This window comes from Quercus lobata, chromosome 8 (genome assembly GCF_001633185.2).
Source record: "Quercus lobata isolate SW786 chromosome 8, ValleyOak3.0 Primary Assembly, whole genome shotgun sequence".
Classification (NCBI taxonomy): Eukaryota; Viridiplantae; Streptophyta; class Magnoliopsida; order Fagales; family Fagaceae; genus Quercus; species Quercus lobata.
This window is the reverse complement of record NC_044911.1, coordinates 53386634-53407082: the sequence shown is the minus strand read 5'-3', so window position 1 is coordinate 53407082 and position 20449 is coordinate 53386634. Positions and strand designations below refer to the sequence as shown.

Genomic DNA, 20449 nt, shown 5'->3' with positions numbered 1-20449 from the left:
TTCAACCAAAAAAAGAAAAAAATTCATTGAGAATTGAAGAAATAATCAACTGTCTCACGTTGCCAACATGAAATAAGCTTCTCTTTTCTTTTCTTTTTTTTCTTTTTTCTTTTTTGTTTCTTATTTTTACTTTTTGTGATAAGCGGAATAACTTTTTTTGGCTGATTCCCAAACGCAGCCTTATTACCCGCCAAATAGTATCGCGATATTTCTGGCCCATATACTAGAGACTTCTACTCTCTCTCTCTCTCTCTCTTTATGTGTGTTAAGATTAAGAGTCGGTGATTACACGCTCTGATCTTAAGCACCTCAATTATTGTACAATCCACCATCAAAAAAACAAAAAAGAATTTATTGTACAATCCCTCTAAACTGCAAAAACCCTTTTCGTCATTTCGTGAGCCATTAGTAGGGTTTCGATTTCCTTTCAATCCCAGGTACTCTCTCTCTCTCTCTCTCTCTCTCCGATGCAAATAGGGCTTCATATTTTATTTGGGAAAAAAAAAATACATAAATTCTCATCTCTTACATATTTGTGTAATTTCGTGTGCGTGCCGATTTTTGTCTCTGAAATCAGTGTAAACAACTTGATCAGATCAGAGGGTATATTATGTTGCAAATTATCGAATAGTTCTGTTTAGAATCTTTTAATTTCAAGGCTTAGGGTTCGTGTTTGTTTTTTTTTTTGGGTAATTTTATGCTTTTGTATATGAAAGTGCCCTAATTATAAGTTGGGTATGTTTCATTTTTCTAATATGTGTCATAGTTTTTGTTTAATGTTCATTTTGGTTTATGGGAAAATTGTAAAAATTGGAATTTCGGAATCGTTCTTATATAAGTATGAAAAATTTATGCACAAAACATGTTCTTTCGCTATGCCATGGTTTCCATATATTTGAGAGAGAGATTCTGTTTTTGTTACTAGTAAAAGTTCTGTCTGATACGGGTGATAAATTAATTTTCCATCCATTTTAGACTTTTTAGTGTAGATTCTGTGCTTGAGTTCGCCTTCCTTCTTTTATCTCCGGTTAAATGTGTAGATGAATTATTTTCGACCCATTTAAGTGTAGATTCTGTGCTCGCATTTACCTAGTATCGATTGTAACATTGATCATCATGGTGTTACAGTGGAACTTAGGAATTTTATATGTTTGATGAATTATATGTTGTTTGTATTTTCTTCTATGTTTCGTTCTCTTGGTTTGCATGTGTTGTGGGGGGTCCATCCTTGGGATCTTGGTGGGTGAAGATCGTTGTCTGCTGTAATTCCAAAAGTTATACTTACATCCTGCTCATAATTTATAAATTAAGAAACTAGTTCTTGGCGAAACTGTGAGAGTCTACCAGGGCTGGGGTTGCATTTGTGGAACTTTTAGCTTATCACTAAATATTTTTTAGTGGCGTGGCAGCCATTTTTATTGTTTTGCTGTTTGAATCTTTAGTTGCAGTCTAATGTTGTCATAGATGATTAGTTTGGTGATAATTTCCACACAAGTATTGTGTTGCTTTTGTTTTATATAATTTTCGTTTAATTGGTTCTGAGGCGGTGATGCTGAATCTCATGGTTGCAGAGCATATATTTTTCTTGGCAGAGTAAGGCTTAAGTTTTTCGGTGGGGGGTTTTTAGCGCCTAGAAAATGCAGGGAGGCAGAGGTGGCAGGGATCCTTTCTCTAATTTTGGTGACCCTTTTGCTGGTTTGGGGGGCTTTGGCGGCTTTGGAGATCACAGGAGTTTACTTTCTAACTTTTTTGGAGGGAGGAACCCATTTGATGACCCTTTCTTCACACGCCCATTAGGAGGCATGTTTGATTCAAATCCAGGCTTCTTTGGTTCAAGTGGAAGTCCTTTTATGAACATGCATCCATCTGGATTTCTTGAGCATCACGGTTCAAGTGGAAGTCCTTTTATGAACATGCATCCACCTGAATTTCTTGAGCATCAGGCACCAGAGCCGAAAAGACCAAAGGGCCCAATTATTGAGGAATTGAACTCTGACGATGAAAAAGAAGATGTGAATAAAGAGACTAAAGAAAATCCTAGGAAGCATGGTAGATCAAGGAGTGAATGCTATGTTGAAGATCCTGATGACGAAATTGAAGGTAAAGTGCATCAACTAACTGGTTGTATGTTATGTTTTGATTGTTATTGTTGGAGTCAACCTTTAAAAGTGCTATCATTTTTGCTTTCTGCCCCCTCTCTCCCTCTAATGCAGAGAAAAAGAGCAAACATTTGCTGTATAGAAATGCCGACAACAGGCTGAATCATAATCAATCACAACCTCAAGCTCGTAACTTCACTTTTGAGAGCTCCACTGTTACTTATGGCGGTGCCGATGGACCATATTATACCTCGTCCAGGACTAGAAAGACAAGTGATGGAGTAAGTGATTTTTTTGGTTGATAACAGGTTCAATTTTTTGGGTTAATGCTATTTTCTAAGTAGTCCTTGTTGTGGAGCAGGTGACAGTTGAAGAGGCCAAAGAAGCCGATATTGCTGCAAGGCAAGCATCACACAGGATATCTAGGGGACTTCACAATAAGGTCTTTATTGGTTGAGCAACTTTTTAATGGCCATATTTGTAGTGTAATATATAGTTTGATCAGTCATGTTCCTGTTCCAATAACATGAGGGATGGTAATATTATACTTACGCTGAGACCACACTTTGCAGGGGCATTCTGTTATGAGGAAGCTTAATTCAGATGGTAAGGTGGACACGTCGCAGATCTTACACAATCTGAATGAAGGTATGTAGATGTAGCATACTTTGGGGTGTGTGTACTAAGATGTACTCAATATCTGTTAGCACATATAGGAGGAATAACCAAAAGCTTTGGATTGGCAAATATTCAGATGAGCTTGTGGGATTCGAAGATGCCTGGAAGGGAAATGCTCAAAAACATATGCCTGGCTGGTCTGAGGATCTTATTGGTTATGGTAATATTTCATTGGCTTTGGATGCAATTGATGAATCGTCCTTTGAGTCATGTTTTTCAATCAATTGACTGCAAAAAAGTCCATATTGTTTTTAATCCTGACCTGCCTGGAATGTTGGAAATTGCTTGAACTCGCTGCATATTGTCATGCTAATTATTTGCCTTTCAACTGGTCTAAGAAGTGGTTGTAAAAGGTTTAATTAATCTGTAACTACTTTAGATGTTGGTGTAAATAGAAATGGGGATGGCAACTAGGCATTTTAAGTCTTGTGGCATAATGAGTAACCAGTATGCTGCCATTAGTATGTTTGTAGTGTGTAAGTGCACATACGTACACATATCAAATGTCTTGTGGATTAGTAGGGATGGGCTTATATTTCCTTTGCAGTATAAATGGCTTTTTGGGAAATTCTGCTGGATAGGTTTTTGCACATTAGTTGATTTTCATGAAGTATTTCTTATAATTATGCCAAAGTATTTCGTCAGGAATTTGAAGCATATGGAATTCAGTATGAGCTTATTTCACCCTTTTTTTAGACGTAGATATTGTGCTTTCTTGTGATGTTTGATGTTTGACTTGACATTGTACTGGCCCATAAGTTTTGCCACATAACAACATAGTTATGGTCTAGAATAAATAGCATCTCTTTCTCTCATGAATAAGGGTGGATAACTGGTTCAAATGTTCAATGTTGTATGAGCATGCAAATTGTATTTCCATGATTTTTCTAAGTGATAGTTACATTCATTGTCTTTCTGTTTTCTAGGGGATGTAAGATTGCTTAATCTTTTTCTTTTTTTTGGGTATTGTAGGAGGTAGCAGCAGTGGACATGGGCAGGCCGGTAGGGGAGGTTGGGCACTGCCTTCAACAGAGCATGCACAGCACTCAGGAAGAGTGATACCAGATGGTAGGGACAGGGGAGGATCTTCTCACTCAGAGGTCTCAGGGAGGAAGAAATCTGATGTTAAAGACAAAAGTGGTTATTCTAGGGGGAAAGCTAGAAATTGAGACGGGGACAAAAGCTCAATGTGTTGGAATACACACGTCCATGAAACCCCCTTCTTGCCTTCTCTTTTCCAGAGGGTACTAGCTCGTGTTGCTATACCGAATGGATCAGACGTAGCAAGGTTATTGAAGTTTTTAGATAGATAATGATAATACTGATGATTTTTCGTTGGAGTTAAATGTACTGGATATGTTTTACAAGTGGGATCTGAAATGATTGTTGGTTAACCTTCAGAGGTCTCTTTCATTGAATGCTAATATATTGGGTGATTACTACATCTACGTGGTATACTTTGTTGATGTTTTACAACATGAGAATGTGTAAAGTAAAAAATGAAACATGTATGGCCTTTCAATGATCATGAATTTTAATGAATATGGTCAAAGTCCTGTGACCTGTCCAATTTTCCTATGGAAGAGAATGTAGGTTGAATGCTGAATATATCTATTCATCCCAACATCTGATATTTCTTGGATTTCGCTTGGCTTGGTCCTTTAAAACCAAACATTTGCTTTTTAAAAGAAAGTCAAATGGGCATGTATTTTACAGTAGAAAGCAAGTTATGTCTTTGCTTAACGTATAGTTGAATTGTTTAAGACGTTTAGAATTGAAAGATAAGAGGGAAGGAGATTGGAATATATTAAAAATGTGATTAGTATGTTAGAAAAGTGAGATGATAACAAAGGGTGGTGAGTGTGGAAAATGGATTGTTTTTTATTTAGGTTTATAATTCACTTATTTTTTAAAACGTTATTGAGAGAAAATGTTTTACGTAGATAATTATGATAGTCTTGCTTGAGAAAACTTGAGTTTCAAGCATTATGGACTGTTTGATTTTTTAGTTGCAGTCTCATGCTGTCATAGATTTGGGCTTTGACTCATAATACAGCTTGATTTCATTTAAGAGGTTTTGAGATGTTTACGAAAGGGCATTCTTCCTAGGCAGATGATGAGGGAGGGCGAGTTCTTACTGAGGTGCTTTTCTTTGTTTGAACTGCTGCATGTTGATAATTCTGTTGTTACAAAAAGTTGGGGGGAGAGAGAAGGGGGGATTTGAACCTTGGTTCTCGTTATAAAGGAGATATGGCAATGTTGATGAGCTACAAGGCTCTTTATTAAATGGCCCCTTCATGCACTTCGTTTTGCCCTCACTTTTTCCTTATCCACTGCCCCAACACACACGTATACTATTATACTGTAGAGTATTCTAGAATCATAGCTTCATGAGTTAATTCTAGAAGGCTAAGGGGTAAATTATGGGTCTATTTAGATACTGTTTATTATTGAAAATTGAAAACACTATAGTAAAATAATTTTTAAATATGTGAATAGTACTGTGAGACCCATTTTTAACTTAACATTTGCGTTTTCCTGTACTTCCAGGTCCTGTGAACAGTGCACGGGACCCAAAGAAAAAAGGCCAAACACTCCAACTTTCATTTTTTAGTGCAATCCAAACTCAACCTACACCCTAAAGTTTAGGAGTTTTTAGATTTACATTCTGAAACTTCAAAATTTGGAGTTTACCCCTTGAAATTATATTCCATTTGAATCGGCAACCTCTTCAACCATATTTTCCTTTAAGTGCTACATAAATTTGCCACATGTGTTTAATTTATCCAATAAAATGGTGTCACGCCATTTTCATAATGCCACGTCTTTCTTATCAAGAACAACATTCCTTTTCCTGTGTCTTTGTTAATCTTATTGTAAAGGGCATAGCATTGTCTTTTACATTTGTTTCTGTATTATAGAAGGGCTGCTATTGGGGAGCAGAAACGCCTTAAGAGCAAAAGGGTGCTTTTGCAAAAGAAGGCATTTAGAAGAAAGTCGAAACAGCTGGGATTAATCTACTACTTAACAATATTTAAGTAATTTGAGATCGTTAAGGGTCTGTTTAAATACCACTTATTTTATTGAAAACTGAAAACTTATTGCTGAAAACACTGTAGCAAAATAATTTTCAAACTATAAATAGTGCCGTGGGACCCAGATTTGCTGTTTATGCACATTTTTCACAAGTTTGGCTGGGTCGTGAACACAGCCATGGGACCCAACCAAAAACGCAAAATAATTTTTAGGCAGACGCACGCTAAATATGTAAGCTCACTTGAAATTCAAAGTGCTTGACTATATTTGGTTACTTCTTCAAGACTGTGTTCTATGTAGGAAATGAGGACAAGATTGTCTTTGCCATGATATTAGTTGGAGTGGGGATGAGGGGAGCTGTAGTTGCACATCAGTTGAGTGATGGGAAACTAACCATGGCCACTTTGGAAATCCTTTCTGAGATCAGCCTGCTGGAAGGATGTCGAGAGTACTTTTTACGTGGTCTTGTAAAAAATACCAAATGTTTGTTGAGGATAATGATCTCTTGATGTAAGTTACTTTGTTTTATAGAGTTTTACTTTTACACTGGTATGATTTATACAAATTGAAAGTTTGATTTTTTTAATCTATCTTTGTCCTTGAGACTTGTTAATTGGGTCTTCCTGTTTGCCTTGTAAAAGCCAGCAGTATCTGCTGTCCAAAATTTAACAAATTGATAATAAAAAAAGAGCACATTTGCGGTTGAAGGAACAGAAAAAATGCACTGATTCTTTTATACATTTCAATATTTATCCTTGCAAGTTTCCCTTTTTATGTGCTGGAGAAAGGGATGGAAAACTCCTGTGAATGAAGACATTGGCTTGTTTAAATGGATTTGTTAAGAGATATTTTCTTATTCATTCCCATGAAAAAATATATATGCACAACTTAGCCATAGAAGACAGGAATCGGAGAAGAAATGATGGAATGAAAACTATCTTTTGGCGAGGAAACAAGGATAAAATAATCAGTTTTATGGCTAGTACTTGAATGTATCTTGATTAATTCTCATTAACTTATGTACAAATAACTTTTTAACTTGCTGAACTCGTACATACAACCTAAAAACTAAAATGAAAAAGGATAATGACAGAAAACCTTTCATTTCACCTTTCTGATAACATGCTCTTCTCCTGATTTTTGATCCACATGCTTGATCCATTTGACAGAACCTGAACCTGAACCTGAACTTGAACCTGGATTTCCTTCATTACCACTAGCAGCAACATGTGCAATATCCAGTCCCATCCCCACTGGCAGAAACACAGAACGCACAAGACGCCGCGATCCACCATTGCCATTGCCATCAAGAACGCTTCGCCATTTGAAAGTCGAAGCAGGTCTTAAGCTGCTAGCATTCTTACACACCAAAACTGCACCACGGCTGCTCAATTTTGCCAGCCTAAGTATTCTTATAAAGTCCTTGCGCATACAATCCACAACCATGAAATCCATGCCTACTAGCTCATCCATGACTTCCTCTGCCTCTCCAACAATAATTTCTGGTGACATGCCTACCTCAACCATTCCTTCAACATACTCTAACCTTGACTGCTCATCTGTGACTATGCACACGTGTCTTCCACCCGTGTGCCCGCTCGCCACAGCTAAGCCAATACTTGTGGCCATAATACCACCTTTTGACCATGTCTCAACGATGAAGCTTGCATTCCAACCTGCAGCCATGGCTGAAACAAGCTCTGCCACGCCTGATTCTTGATAACGCTCACACTGTCAAACAAAACCCAATATTAGATTTCATTAAAAATGTAAAACAAAATGGAAAGCAATTTGCAATAGGAAAAATAAAGATTGTTTTAGAAAGTTGCTTACTAATTTAACAGTATCAATATAGGCCTTTGATGCCGTCTCAGGGGACCAAACTAGCTTCATCTTTAGTGTTCTCTTCTTCTTGGTGGTGTAATCTTTCTTTTCTAGTTGGCTTTTTCTTGGCTGTCAAGCTAGAAAGTTATTCTATCTAAAGGAGCAAGGTCTATCTTTGACGTTTTATTTTGGGTCTTATACAAACAGTTTCTTGGACCGTTGACCCTGCAAATCCAACTTGTGGGTTGAGATTTTAAAAATGGATGAAGTGGTTTCTAAATATTGTGCTGAGCCTGCTGTGACTATTGTGTACCAATCTGAAATTGGATACCATGAAATTGCCTTTGCTGGAGTGCTCTGCTCTTGCCCTTTATTATTAGTCAATTTTGTTTTGCCGACGTGTCAGCTGTTTTAATCAACCTTACATTACGTACTCGTTTTCCCAGGTCTTTTCTCATCAGTGTCTTGTTGGCTTCCACTACCAACTCATCCATCAAATGGCATGACTCATGAGTTTGGTTTATTGGTAGGGTACCTTTAATATCTACCTCCTCTTGGGTTTGTTTGTTTGTCTGTCTGTCTTTCTTTTTTATTTTTTATTTTTTTAACTTTGATTTGGACATTTCTTGTTGGGATTGTTAACCATATAGTTGCGGTTTAATTTATTCACCAATGCAATTTATTTACTGGAAACAATTGAAAAACAAAAAAATAATAATTACTATGCCTATCATCCTTGATTCTTTTCCATTATTTTGAAAACGACAATTTATGGTGTGTTTGGATACCGCTTATTTGTTGAAAATTGAAAACTTATTTTTGAAAACACTGTAATAAAATAATTTTTAAATATGTGAATAATATTGTAGGACCCAAACTTTGTTAGAAATCTGTATTTGGATAACTTTTGTAAGTTCGTGAACAGTACCCATGTAACCCACAAAATAAACTCAAAACGCAAAAAATGCGCATTCAGCGCTATTCAAATTCACACTTAACCTCTACAACATTGATGCCCACATGTATAAAAGGGACCCCTAGTGTCTAGTTTAGGGGTGTCCACGGGTCGGTCCGGGTCGGGTTTGTGCCTAACCCGAGACCGACCTGATAGAATCGGGTTGAGAAAATCCTGATCCGCCACCGACCGGCGAGGGAGTCGGATCAGCTTGGTTGGTTTTGCGTCAAAAACACAATCGGTTCGATCGAAACCATCCACGGTGAAAAATCTAGTCAAAATAGTTGATTTCAGGCAAAAAAACGACAAATCCGGCGGAGATCTAACCGGATCTGGTGAGATCTCGCTAAATCTGGTGAGATTTCACTAGATTTGGACGAAATATCACTAGATCTACTTGATAAGTCGTCGAAATATGAAAATTTGTTGCCAGAATTTGAAAATTTGAAGTCAGAATCTGGAAATTTGAGGCCGGAATCTGGAAAAACTCACCAGAATCTGCAAAATCCCGCCAGATTCTGGAAATTTCTATCGGATTCTGGAATTTTTTGCTTGAAATTCTTAATACATCAGTCAGATCGGGTTTTTTCGGGTTTTGGGAGGAAAACCAAGACCGACCCGCCGGAGTCGGTTTTTGGAACAAATGACCCACCGCTGACCGGTGACTTGATCGAGTCGGCCGGTTTTCGAGTCAGATCCGGTCGGAATCTTCAGGTGGATCGGTTCGTCGGATTGGATGGACAGCCCTAATCTAGTTTGATCTACTGAGATCTTGTTATATTAGACTTGAGCATCAAATATACATTCTTTTTCATTTATTCATTTGTCTAATTTTGGTTTAATAAGAATTGACCTCAATTCATAGGAGTTTTGTACTTAGTAATATTGTCTTCTCTCCCTTACAAGGAAAACTATAGTTTGAATTTTTTCTTCTCTATTATTATAACTATTGGGTTGAAAAAACTGTCTTAATATTATTAACTTGTAAATTTAATTTCTTTGTTTTATTTATTTTCATAACCTTAGAGTAGGTAAAAACCAACTATTCTTCTCAGGAATTTCCTAAATAACTATATCTCAAGTCATGAATCATGATCAAATGAAAAAAGAGTGAAAAATTAGTTTTGCTGTGCGAGTGTCTTAAGTCAATGAAGGGGAATTAGTTGTATGATCTACGTCATCAAAGATGAATTTGGCTTATGTCTATTGAACAAATGTATTGGACGTCACATGTACATGATACGTGTAGAAAAACAAAACCATGTGTCATTCATGTATTCCCTTCAATGCACTAGAATGTTCAACAAAAGATTTAGTAATAAACGATATGTACACGTTTATGTTGAAAATTAAAAAGGAAAAAAGAAAAAGAAAAAACATGTTACATTGGATTTTGGTACAAAAATCATACATACACACACACACACATATATATATATATATATTCTACCACATTTTACCTAACTTCTAGGAATTTATATCTTAATTTTAAGCTGCTTATATTTATTTTCTTGATCTTGAAAGCCCAAAAAAATTTAGGTAAATTTCTTTTAAAAAAGAAGAAGACAAGAATTTAAATCAAGTATTATTCCACTAGTAGTAACTCAAAATTTTGGATTTCATGAGGGGCCTAATGGAACTGCAAATAGTCCAAATCCAAAATGACACCTTTTGTTTTCGTAGTTTTGGTAGGAATTAAATTGTATATGCAATTCCTCTATTTTATTTTCAATCCTTAAACTCTATCTTTTCTATCCAAATAGGAGAGGAAAAAACCAACTATTCTTTTCAAATGTTTCTTAAATATATAACTGTAGGGGCGGGCTTTGGTCCTTATGTCTAAAAGATGAATGGATTAAGGTCCAAAAAGTCAAATACAATAAATTTGTAGAGAGTGTGCTAAAAAGCTAGGTTTCAAAGAAATGGACAATGACCTTAATGGGCTAAAAAGGATAAGAGAGTAAGGAAAAACAGTGAATAGACAAATGTGGTACACAGAAATTCTTCCTCGGCAATGTCCGAGAAGAGTAGTTCTTGAATAAATTTCTCTTAGATTTGATTACAGTTGCTGTTCTTAATGCTATGGTGTTTTCTCTATAGATTTTCTACCCCTTCTTCTTGGAGGGTCTCTTAAATTATAGAACTCCTTTTAGATGATTTTGACCCTCCATTTGTTGATCATTTAGTCCACCAGTTGAGTGCTTGTCTCATCAGACACCTTCCTAAACCCCTTATGAGTTGCGGCAACTAAGGCAGCACTATTCAAAGGTCTTCTCCACATAAATACAACCAGGAGGTTTGGTGGGATGCATTAAATGTGGGAGCAGGCACCACCCCTTCAGTCATGTCAAGGCTAGCCCTCCTCCTTGAAGCTCTTTCTCTATTGTATGACCTCCTCTGGTAACATGCCACTGACGTGGCCTTACTGTCCAAGCGTGTAGCCTCCTCGGCACAATAACGAGCTCTTCGGCCATGGATACGACATGTGGCACAGGTATTTTATTTAAATTTTTGTGCCCCACAATATCTATATCTCAAATCATTATCAAAGGAGATGAAAAGGTTAAAAACTAGTTTTGTTGCGTGAATGTCCAAGTCAAGGAAGGGGAATTAGTAATTAGTTGTATGATCTACATCATCAAAGATGAGGTTGGCTTATCCCTGTTTCTTCAATGTATTGACACATACATGATACGTGTAAAAAAAAGAACCATGTGGCACTTGTGTATCTCCGACGATGCACTAGAGTATTCGACAAAAGCTCTCTTTTTTTTTTTTCTTTTTTCTTTTGAGAATCAAACATACAATAATATACACACACAAGGGAGAGAGAAATAAGTTTTAATACAAAAGCACACTACAAATTCCACTAAAAAATCATGGTAACTTTTAAAGAAGAGTGAGACAAGTTATACTACACATTACGCATTCGACAAAAACTTTAGTAATAAATGATTAGGCACATTTATGTAGAGAATTAAAAAGAAAAATAAATAAATAAAAAACATGTTACATTTGGATTTTGGTTATAATAATAATAATAATAATTTTTACCACATTTTACCAAAACATTTTCAAACCAGACTTCTAGAAATTTATACTTAATTTTAAATTGTCTATATTTATTTTCTTGATCTTGAGAGTATAACTTTTCGGTAAACTTAAAAAATAAATAAATAAATAAAGAAGAAGAAGAAGAGAAAATCATAATTTAAATCAAGTATTATTCCACTAGTCAAAATTTCGGATTTCATGAGTGTCCCAATAAAAACTCCAAACACAGTCCAAATCCAAAACGACACCTTTTGTTTTTGTAGTTTTGGGAATCAATAGTAAATAAATAACTATATAAATGAAAAGGAGTACTCGATCTGTTGGAAAAAGAAAGAGGAAGAACCAGAGGCGGAACTACCCTTGGACCGAGGGGCAATGCCCCCTCTAAATTTTAATATATATATATATATATATATATACATATTATAAATATGTGTATTAATTTTAGTAATTTTGTTTTATAAAATTACATTTTATTTCCCTTTAACAATATCATTGATTCTTCTAAGAGTAATGCTATACTCACAAACTTTTTTATAACATTTTTACGAACCTTTTTGGCAGTAAATTCTTATTGGTTCACATATAGACACACCACTCACATAATTTTTTTACTTACCAATAATTACTTATTACATAAGTAATTTATAATAAATAAAAAAACTTGCAACTATAGCATTATCCTTATTTTAGTGAGCATTAAAAAATTTATAGATCTTAAATCTAAAAAAAAAAAATACAAGCCCAGAAAAAAAAATAGCTCAACAACAAAAATTACGAGTAAAACTAAAAACAAAATTAAGCTCAATTAACTAATTTTATCCAAAATAAATAACCTTACCCTTTAAAAAAAAAAAATTTAACAAAAACAATTTTGTTTTTACTTACAAAAAAAATCTTAGCAACTAAGTAGTAAAATCAGAAATTGAGACACTGCACAGAACCAACAGTAAAACCATCTCCTAACTCAAAGTTCTGGCTTCCTGGGAAGAACTCATTCCGTTCATACACTTGCAAACCAAACCAAGACTGGACAGAGCTATCTCTCTTAATAAGTCTTAACTATGATACACATATTGTAATATTAAACTTCGATCATTTGGGAAAATAAACATATATCACTTCCACTATTGTTGTTGTAATATTGATAGGACGGTGGTCACAGTGTGTGTACAACAGTGTACGTGTCAGCAAAGCACGCATCCACGTACATTGACTTTAATTATTAACCTTTTCAGATCACGTTTATGTTGAAATTGTCAAGTCTCACATAATTAACCAATAACCAACTTTATGGTTCACGTTGATATTTGGCTAATGGAAGCCGACCACGTTGTTTACGTTTTTCTTTTGCTTCTGTGTTTTTTGTTTACCATGATGATGAACCAGAACATTCAAGTCTCCGTGCTTATTGCTTATCATGATGATGAACATGAAGTAAACCCCCGAAATACACAAGAAGTTGAGGTTTATATTTGTTTAGTACGATAACGATTTAAAAACACAAATAAAATAAAGCTAATTAAGCCATCTGTTAGATCAATAAGTTTTACTATCTTTAAGCACTTTTTTCTAGCATATTGCGAAAGTGAAGTTGGCCTGCAACCAAAACCATTTTTAGGTCAACTTTCTTCTGAAATTTTTAATAAGTATATAACGTAGACATGACTGGACAAAGATTTGAAGTTCATCGATTTTCTTCGAATATAAATTTAGCCTGAGAAAGACTGTATAAGTTGATTTTTGCTAGTCAACGTTTCATGACTATATATAACAATTATCTAACCCATTCATATAAAGCTTTTTTGCTGCTGCCTCATTGATGATATGATGAAGAAATCAATTATTTATTGATCAAGAAAGTGAAACCTAAAACAAGAACATCAATATCCAGCCCCATAAAATGGAAACATATATGCAAAACGAGTCATCATCATGACATGGTAAGACAGGAGAGGGGTGGCGGTGGCGAGGAATAAAAGAAACCATAGTTGTCATTACATCTGGGGGAGCAATATGATGATGACTAAAACATTGTCATTGCGTGACACAAAAGAAAATGACAAATTAATTATAAAATGGATATATATTCGTTATATAATTTGATATAAGTACAGAAACTATACTTGGAGCGTAGTTTGCTACTTATATAATCATTCTTAAGGTCTATTTGGATACCGTTTATTGTTGAAAACTAAAAACATTGTAATAAAATAATTTTTAAATGTGTAAATAATACTGTAGGACCCAATTTTCATGAAAATTTTGTTGAATTAGACAACTTATAGGTCCTGTGAACAGTGCATAAGACCCACTGATAGAGATGCAAACGCACTGAAAAACGTTTTTAGAGCAATCCAAACTAACGCTCGTTCATTAAAAAATTGCTGAAAATATATAGAGTAATTATCATGTGGAACATGCGAGTACAATTTTTCTTCTTCTTATTCCATTTGATTGATAAAAATAAAAAATAAATAAATAAATTGAAGTTATATTTTTGTATGCTAATGGGAGAGAAATTGAAGATAGATAATATGAACAAAGCCATATTTTGAGAAATATTTTCCGCAAACTAATTTCATTTGTGTGTTGGAGTATGCTTAATGTTGGAGGGAGATCCAAAAGCTAAGTGAAATAAGTTTCCACAACCAATGAGTTTTGTTAGGGTTTTATACCATGGTTGTTGATTATGATTGAGTGAATTAACAAATTATTTGATTATGTCTATTTATGAATTATGTGTAAACAATTAAAATTAAAGCACATATGGTATGTAAATGTGCCACCAATCACAATAACAATGTCCTAAAAGTTTCTAACATGGCAATAAAACTATTTTAGCAACTTTTAAAGTTGTTGTTGTACTTTAAAATAATATGTTCCATGTACAAGGTTGGTTTGCTCAGTGATATAATTGAGCTAATTTCTATGGTCAAATCTAACTTTAAGGGTCTGTTTTGATACCGCTTATTACTTAAAACTAAAAAATTAAAAATTGAAAACACTGTAACAAAATAATTTTTAAACGTGTAAATAGTATCGTGGGACCCAGTTTTAATGAAAATTTTGTTGAATTAGACAACTTGTGAGTCACATGAACAGTGCATGGGACCTACTGATAAAGATGCAAACGCGCTGAAAAATGTTTTCAGTGCAATCCAAATTAAGACTAAGGGTCTGTTTGGATACCGTTTATTGCTGAAAACTAAAAATGTTATTGCAAAATAATTTTTAAATGTGTGAATAGTGTCGTGAGATCCAGTTTTAATGAAAAATTTTGTTGAATTAGACAACTTATGGATCCCGTGAACAGTACATGGGACCCACTGACAGAGACGCAAATGCGCTGAAAAACGTTTCCAGCGCAATCCAAATTAATATTAAGGGTTTGTTTGGATATCGCTTATTGTTGAAAACTGAAAATACTGTAATAAAATAATTTTTAAATGTGTGAATAGTATCATGAAACTCAATTTTAATGAAAATTTTTCTGAATTAGATAACTTGTGGGTATCATAAACAATACACGGGATTCATGACAAAGACACAAACGCACTGAAAAACGTTTTCAGCGCTGTCCAAACTAACGTATCTAGAAGGAACTATACATATCTAGAAGGAACAGTGATAAATCTTTTTAGGCCCAAAAGCCCACGCCCACAATCATTAAAAACTAAAAAGAAAGGTCAATTGGGCTCTCTTTGAATCAAATCCAGATTTGTGAAAATTTAATGATAAGACCAAATTCCAGCCCTAAAAAAGGGACCGAATCTCTTATGGGTCCTGTGAATAGTACATGAGATCCACTAACAAAGACGCAAATGCGCTGAAAAACGTTTTCAGTGCAATCCAAATTAACACTAAGGGTTTGTTTGAATATCGCTTATTGTTGAAAACTGAAAATACTGTAACAAAATAATTTTTAAATGTGTGAATAGTATCATGAGACTCAATTTTAATGAAAATTTTGCTGAATTAGACAACTTGTGGGTATCATAAACAGTACACGAGATTCATGACAAAGACACAAACGCACTGAAAAACGTTTTCAGCGCCATCCAAACTAACGTATCTAGAAGGAACTATACGTATCTAGAAGGAACAATGATAAATCTTTTTAGGCCCAAGAGCCCACGCCCACAATCATTAAAAACTAAAAAGGAAGGTCAATTGGGCTCTCTTTGAATCAAATCCAGATTTGTGAAAATTTAATGATAAGACCAAATTCCAGCCCCAAAAAAGGGACCGAATCCCAGCCCAGATCGAAAAGATTTAAGCGCAAAAAAGCCCAAATTTCATGCTTTTTTGCATAGTCCAGAACACGTCACCTCTAATGGTTTGAGTTCTTGAATATCATTTATATCCCAAAAAATTATTCAATTTCACTGATATTCGGACTTTAGACTTAAGAGTAATCCATTTTACAAACTCAAAAAAGAAAAAGAAAAAGAAAAGTAATTCATTTTACTCTATTTTCCTTTTCTAAAAAGTTATAAATTTGACAATTAAAAACTATAGCATATTTAAGTGGAAACCTTTTTTTTATTTTTTTTAAAGAAGAATTTATGTGGAAACCTCAATTCAAATAATTGAGAATATCATAATAATCCAAGTTTCTAAACATTGAAAAAAATTAGAAGTAAAGTTAATTAAATAAAGACTCACATGGGAATTGAACCGCTGTCCTTGAAAGCAAAGAAGATGTAGATTGACTCGGGTGAATTATGCTTTACAAAGAAAGATAAAGGATATATAAACTTGAAGGAATTCTTGTGGGATACAGAAATTTAATAAGGTAATAGTGCCATGTGTCATATCCAAGATCGAGGAGACCGATGCAGTTCTGAGGAGACCATACCTTTGGACGGTAAGGCAGGGAGACGAGCCTTGGCCACATCGATGGCACATTACCAAAAAAGGTCACATTGTAGAGGAAGAACTTCAGAGAGGGGGTTAATCCTAACGTGTCTGAAGGGAAGGTAGCTGCCACCACATTTGTTGCATCCCACTAAACCCTCTGGCCGCATTTATGTGGAGAAGACCCTTAAACAGTGCTCTCTCAGTTGTCGCAACTCACAGAAGATTTGGGAAGGCGTCTGATGGGATAAGCACTCAAGTAGTGACCTACATAATCAACAAATGGAGAGTCAAGATCAACTGAAAGAGGCTATATAATGTAAGAGATCCTCAAGGAAGAAGTGGAGGGGGGGGAGGTTCATAGAGAATCCCAGAGAGAGAAATACTGTAGCAAATCGTTCTTGAGAGCAATTTAATATGAGTATCTGTCCTCGGACCTTGGCCAAAGACTAGTATTCTTCTTTTTCTCATTTTTCATTGTATTATGTCAACTCATTAGTGACACTTACAATTCCATTATATGAAGAATTTGAAATGGTAATCAAGTTATGATTTCTTATCAACCTATAAATTATATGATAAGGAGACTGTGGGTGGAGAATGAAATGCAACATTTAGACATACATCATGTAAAATATTGTTAGTGTAATTTTGTTTTCACTATGTTTTTGTTTTACTTAGAAACACCTATGGGTACTTATAAAAAAAAAAAAAACTCAGAAACACATATGGTATTGCCGTATGGCTAGTAAGACACACTATTAGTGTAACATTTAAACCAGTGTTTATAATAACACAAAAAATTAATTGTATATTACAAAAACGTAAAAAAATAGTTGTATATTACAAGCTTAAAGTATATTTTTGGCCTTAAAAGTTTAAAATTGTTTTCATTTTAATCCTTTAAGTTACAAAATTTTCATTTTGGCCCTTCATAAATCAAGTATACTTTTGCCCCTTAAAAGTATACTTGATTTAGTTTTCTATTTGGTCCTTTACGTTTATTTTGACCTTTCATTTTAGCCCTTCATGAAAATAATAATTTTGAAATATAAAGGGCTAAACAAAAAATAAAAATGTAATGGACAAAAATAAATTTTTGAAAAGTAAAAAGCCAACACGATAACGAATCAAACATGAAGGCACCCAAAAAAAAAAAAAAAATGTAAAGGATAAAAATGAAAACAGCCCCAATATTTAAGGGTCAAAAGTATATCTAAGTTAAAAAAATATAAATAAAAATAAAACCAAATAGTAGATGTGGGGCCCAAAAATTTATGGGCCAGGCCCATTTACCTGTGGGGAATCCATAGGCCCAAGCCGAGGAGAGTTATGGTCCAAGCCCGATAATATAAAACACAAAGATAGTCTTGGGATACAGCCGAAGACAGTTCAATCCTCGGCAGACCCAAAGTCCCACCAGAAAGAGGGGCAAAAACGGTATAGAACTAAACTTGAAAAAAAATCTAAAATATCCAGGGAAAGCTGCCCTTACTACCATTCAATACTTTGTACCCGACAGAACCGTATTCTTCGGCTTTTACAACCACCCCCAACGACTTTGGGTATGGGCTGATGGGACAAGTATCAGTCTTGGAAAGTTTGACCCTACACGTGGACGAAGGACAGTGAACGCAGGCTGGTATAAAAGGAAAAGTAAGTAATCTAGAAAAGGGGCTGGGAAAAATGGCCAAAAATCAGAGCCTCCCAGCCCACCTCCAGGAGAAAGACTCTAGGGGTGAAGAAAATTTAACCACGCATGAACATCACGAAAAACCCACCGCCTGGGGACTAAGGCCTAGCCTTTCAAACCCACGCTCTACAAATGATATTGTTTGGGCCTTTTTACGTGCGAACCCAGCACCGCTACGGTTCGTTACGAATCATGCCCTTACAGTAGAATAACGAAAAGTTGATAAGAACAAAACCATTCATCTATTAAATAATGTTAGTAAAAAATTAATAGTAAAGTTAATAGTAAAAATTTATAATAAAATTATTTTTAAAAGTTGTACATGTGATAATTAGGTAAGATATTTTTTTAGAACAACCACAATTTTTATGATCCAAGTTTCTTGAGTAAGTTGGATCATAGAAAAAAAGCTAGATCGACTTTAAAAAAAAAATTATAATTCAATAGTTATAACAAAAAGCGACAATATGGGTTTGGATATTTTTGTTGAGATAGAAACTTTTTTTTTCTTTTGAAAAACAAACTTGTTGAATTACAAAAAGCTCTTGACAATTTTGATTGTGTCGTATACTCGTATATGAACAGTCTTGTGCTAGATATTGCTAATTAGCAAATATAACAATTGAACTTATTGTGGAATGTGGAATGAAGTAGTACAAATATTAACCCAATCACAATTTTTTGTTGTCGTTTCTTAAAAAAAAAAAACTTTTTGTTGTCCTTTCCAATTATTTAATACTAGTTAGTGACGCGAGTCTTTAATTTGTTATTAAGTTTTTTTGGTAGAACTTTAATTTTTATTATCAAACATACAAAATAGTGAGACTATAGTGTAGTGTGTTACCAAAAAAAAAAACAACAACAAACAGTACAGTGTGTTGGGAAAAGTTTTTTAGCTTTTTGTCTTTTTTTTTTTAATTTATTTATCAATAATATAATTTTTGGTTTTTTTGAAAACAAGATAGCTCATAGCTTTTAATTTCTCTCTCAATTTTTTTTTTTAATTTTACTTTAGTTTTACATTATTCATAGCAAAGAAGTTAAAATTATTCCTTCTCAAAAAAAAAAAAAAAAGTTAAAATTTTTAACATTTATCAACTCAAAAAATTACTTTATCTATTTTAATAATACACTTTACAATATACCCAATATCAAAACTTATATTTTTCACATTATCTAAAAACTATTTATTTTTTTTATTAATTTCTCTCTCTCTATCACAGTCACTCTCTCTTTTTTTCTTTGTATGAATCTCTTCTCTTCTTGTTTGAAGCAAACCCACATACCCACAAGGCCACCTCCATAAACCCACAACCCCACATTTCGGTCATCCTCTCTCAGTAGCCCCTTGCTCCGGCCATCCTCTCTATCTCGCTTCCTTTCTTTTGATTTTGCTCAAACCCAAATCTAAAATCTCGAGGTTTTCCTCTTGGGGTGAAAAAAGAAAGTGAAAGAAAGGTTGGTGAAAGAAGAAAAGAGAGAATAAAGTGAGACCGGTAAGAAAAAAAAGAAAGAAGAAAAGAGAGAGAATAGTGAGAGAGAAGTAATATTTTTTTTTCTTTTTTAAGTGTTGAACCACAATCGACTGTCATTTATGGCAGTCTACTGTAGCTTCGTTGCCAAAAATTTTGAGTACAACAACCTTGCTGTAGTGTGTTTTTTTGGAATGAGTTGCTAAAATAAGTTTTTAGCATTTTTCACATCTTTGATGTGAATGCTCTAACATAAAAGTTATTAAAACTATATATTTTGATAAATATTACGTAAATGATAAAATTAAGGTACAGTATCTTAGGTGCTGTATCTTAGGTTCTCCTCTTAATATTTAACCATGAGATTACTTAACTAAATTCATGACAGAATTTTAAGAGGAGAATTTAAGAGGGAAAAAAAACCCACATGCAGTAAACGTATTGTCACTGCACGCACTTAAACATACTTCACAAGTTTTTATCTAATATGGTAGTTGCTACATATTAATCTTTTGATATTTCCTGGGTGCAAATAAAAAAAATATTTACTCTAAAACTTCAAACATACTTCACAAGTTTTTATTTGTTGTACATTAATCTTTGATATTTCCTAAGTATCAATTATTAAAAAATAAATAAAAATCCTGCCTATAAAAGATTAATAGGATCAGTTTCAATCTGTTAGAGATATAATAATTTTAAAGAAATTACAGATTACAAATAGTTCACATACTTGTACCAAAGCACTTTAGAATAACTCAAAATGGCTAAAATATAT

At 34.1% G+C, this 20449-nt stretch overlaps 2 protein-coding genes across 3 annotated transcripts; one reads left to right on the top strand and one right to left on the bottom strand.

The window, feature by feature from the left end:
- The first annotated feature begins 225 nt into the window (after nt 1–225).
- On the top strand, nt 226–4319 carry LOC115956071. Of its 2 annotated transcripts, none has more exons than XM_031074530.1 (7): nt 226–437; nt 1572–2100; nt 2214–2380; nt 2461–2541; nt 2672–2747; nt 2854–2937; nt 3750–4319. In XM_031074530.1, the coding sequence occupies exons 2-7, from the start codon at nt 1638–1640 to the stop codon at nt 3944–3946; spliced, it is 1068 nt and encodes a 355-aa protein (XP_030930390.1). In that variant the 5' UTR covers nt 226–437; nt 1572–1637; the 3' UTR covers nt 3947–4319. The 2 variants fall into 2 exon arrangements, with proteins under 2 accessions (XP_030930390.1, XP_030930391.1); XM_031074531.1 differs by having other exon boundaries at nt 230–437; nt 1593–2100.
- Nucleotides 4320–6754: 2435 nt separating this feature from the next.
- On the bottom strand, nt 6755–7955 carry LOC115958476. Its single transcript, XM_031076886.1, has 2 exons — nt 7647–7955; nt 6755–7544 (listed from the first exon to the last, which is right to left on the bottom strand). Exons 1-2 carry the CDS (start codon nt 7704–7706, stop codon nt 6915–6917), a joined length of 690 nt encoding a protein of 229 aa, XP_030932746.1. The 5' UTR covers nt 7707–7955; the 3' UTR covers nt 6755–6914.
- Nucleotides 7956–20449: the final 12494 nt, after the last annotated feature.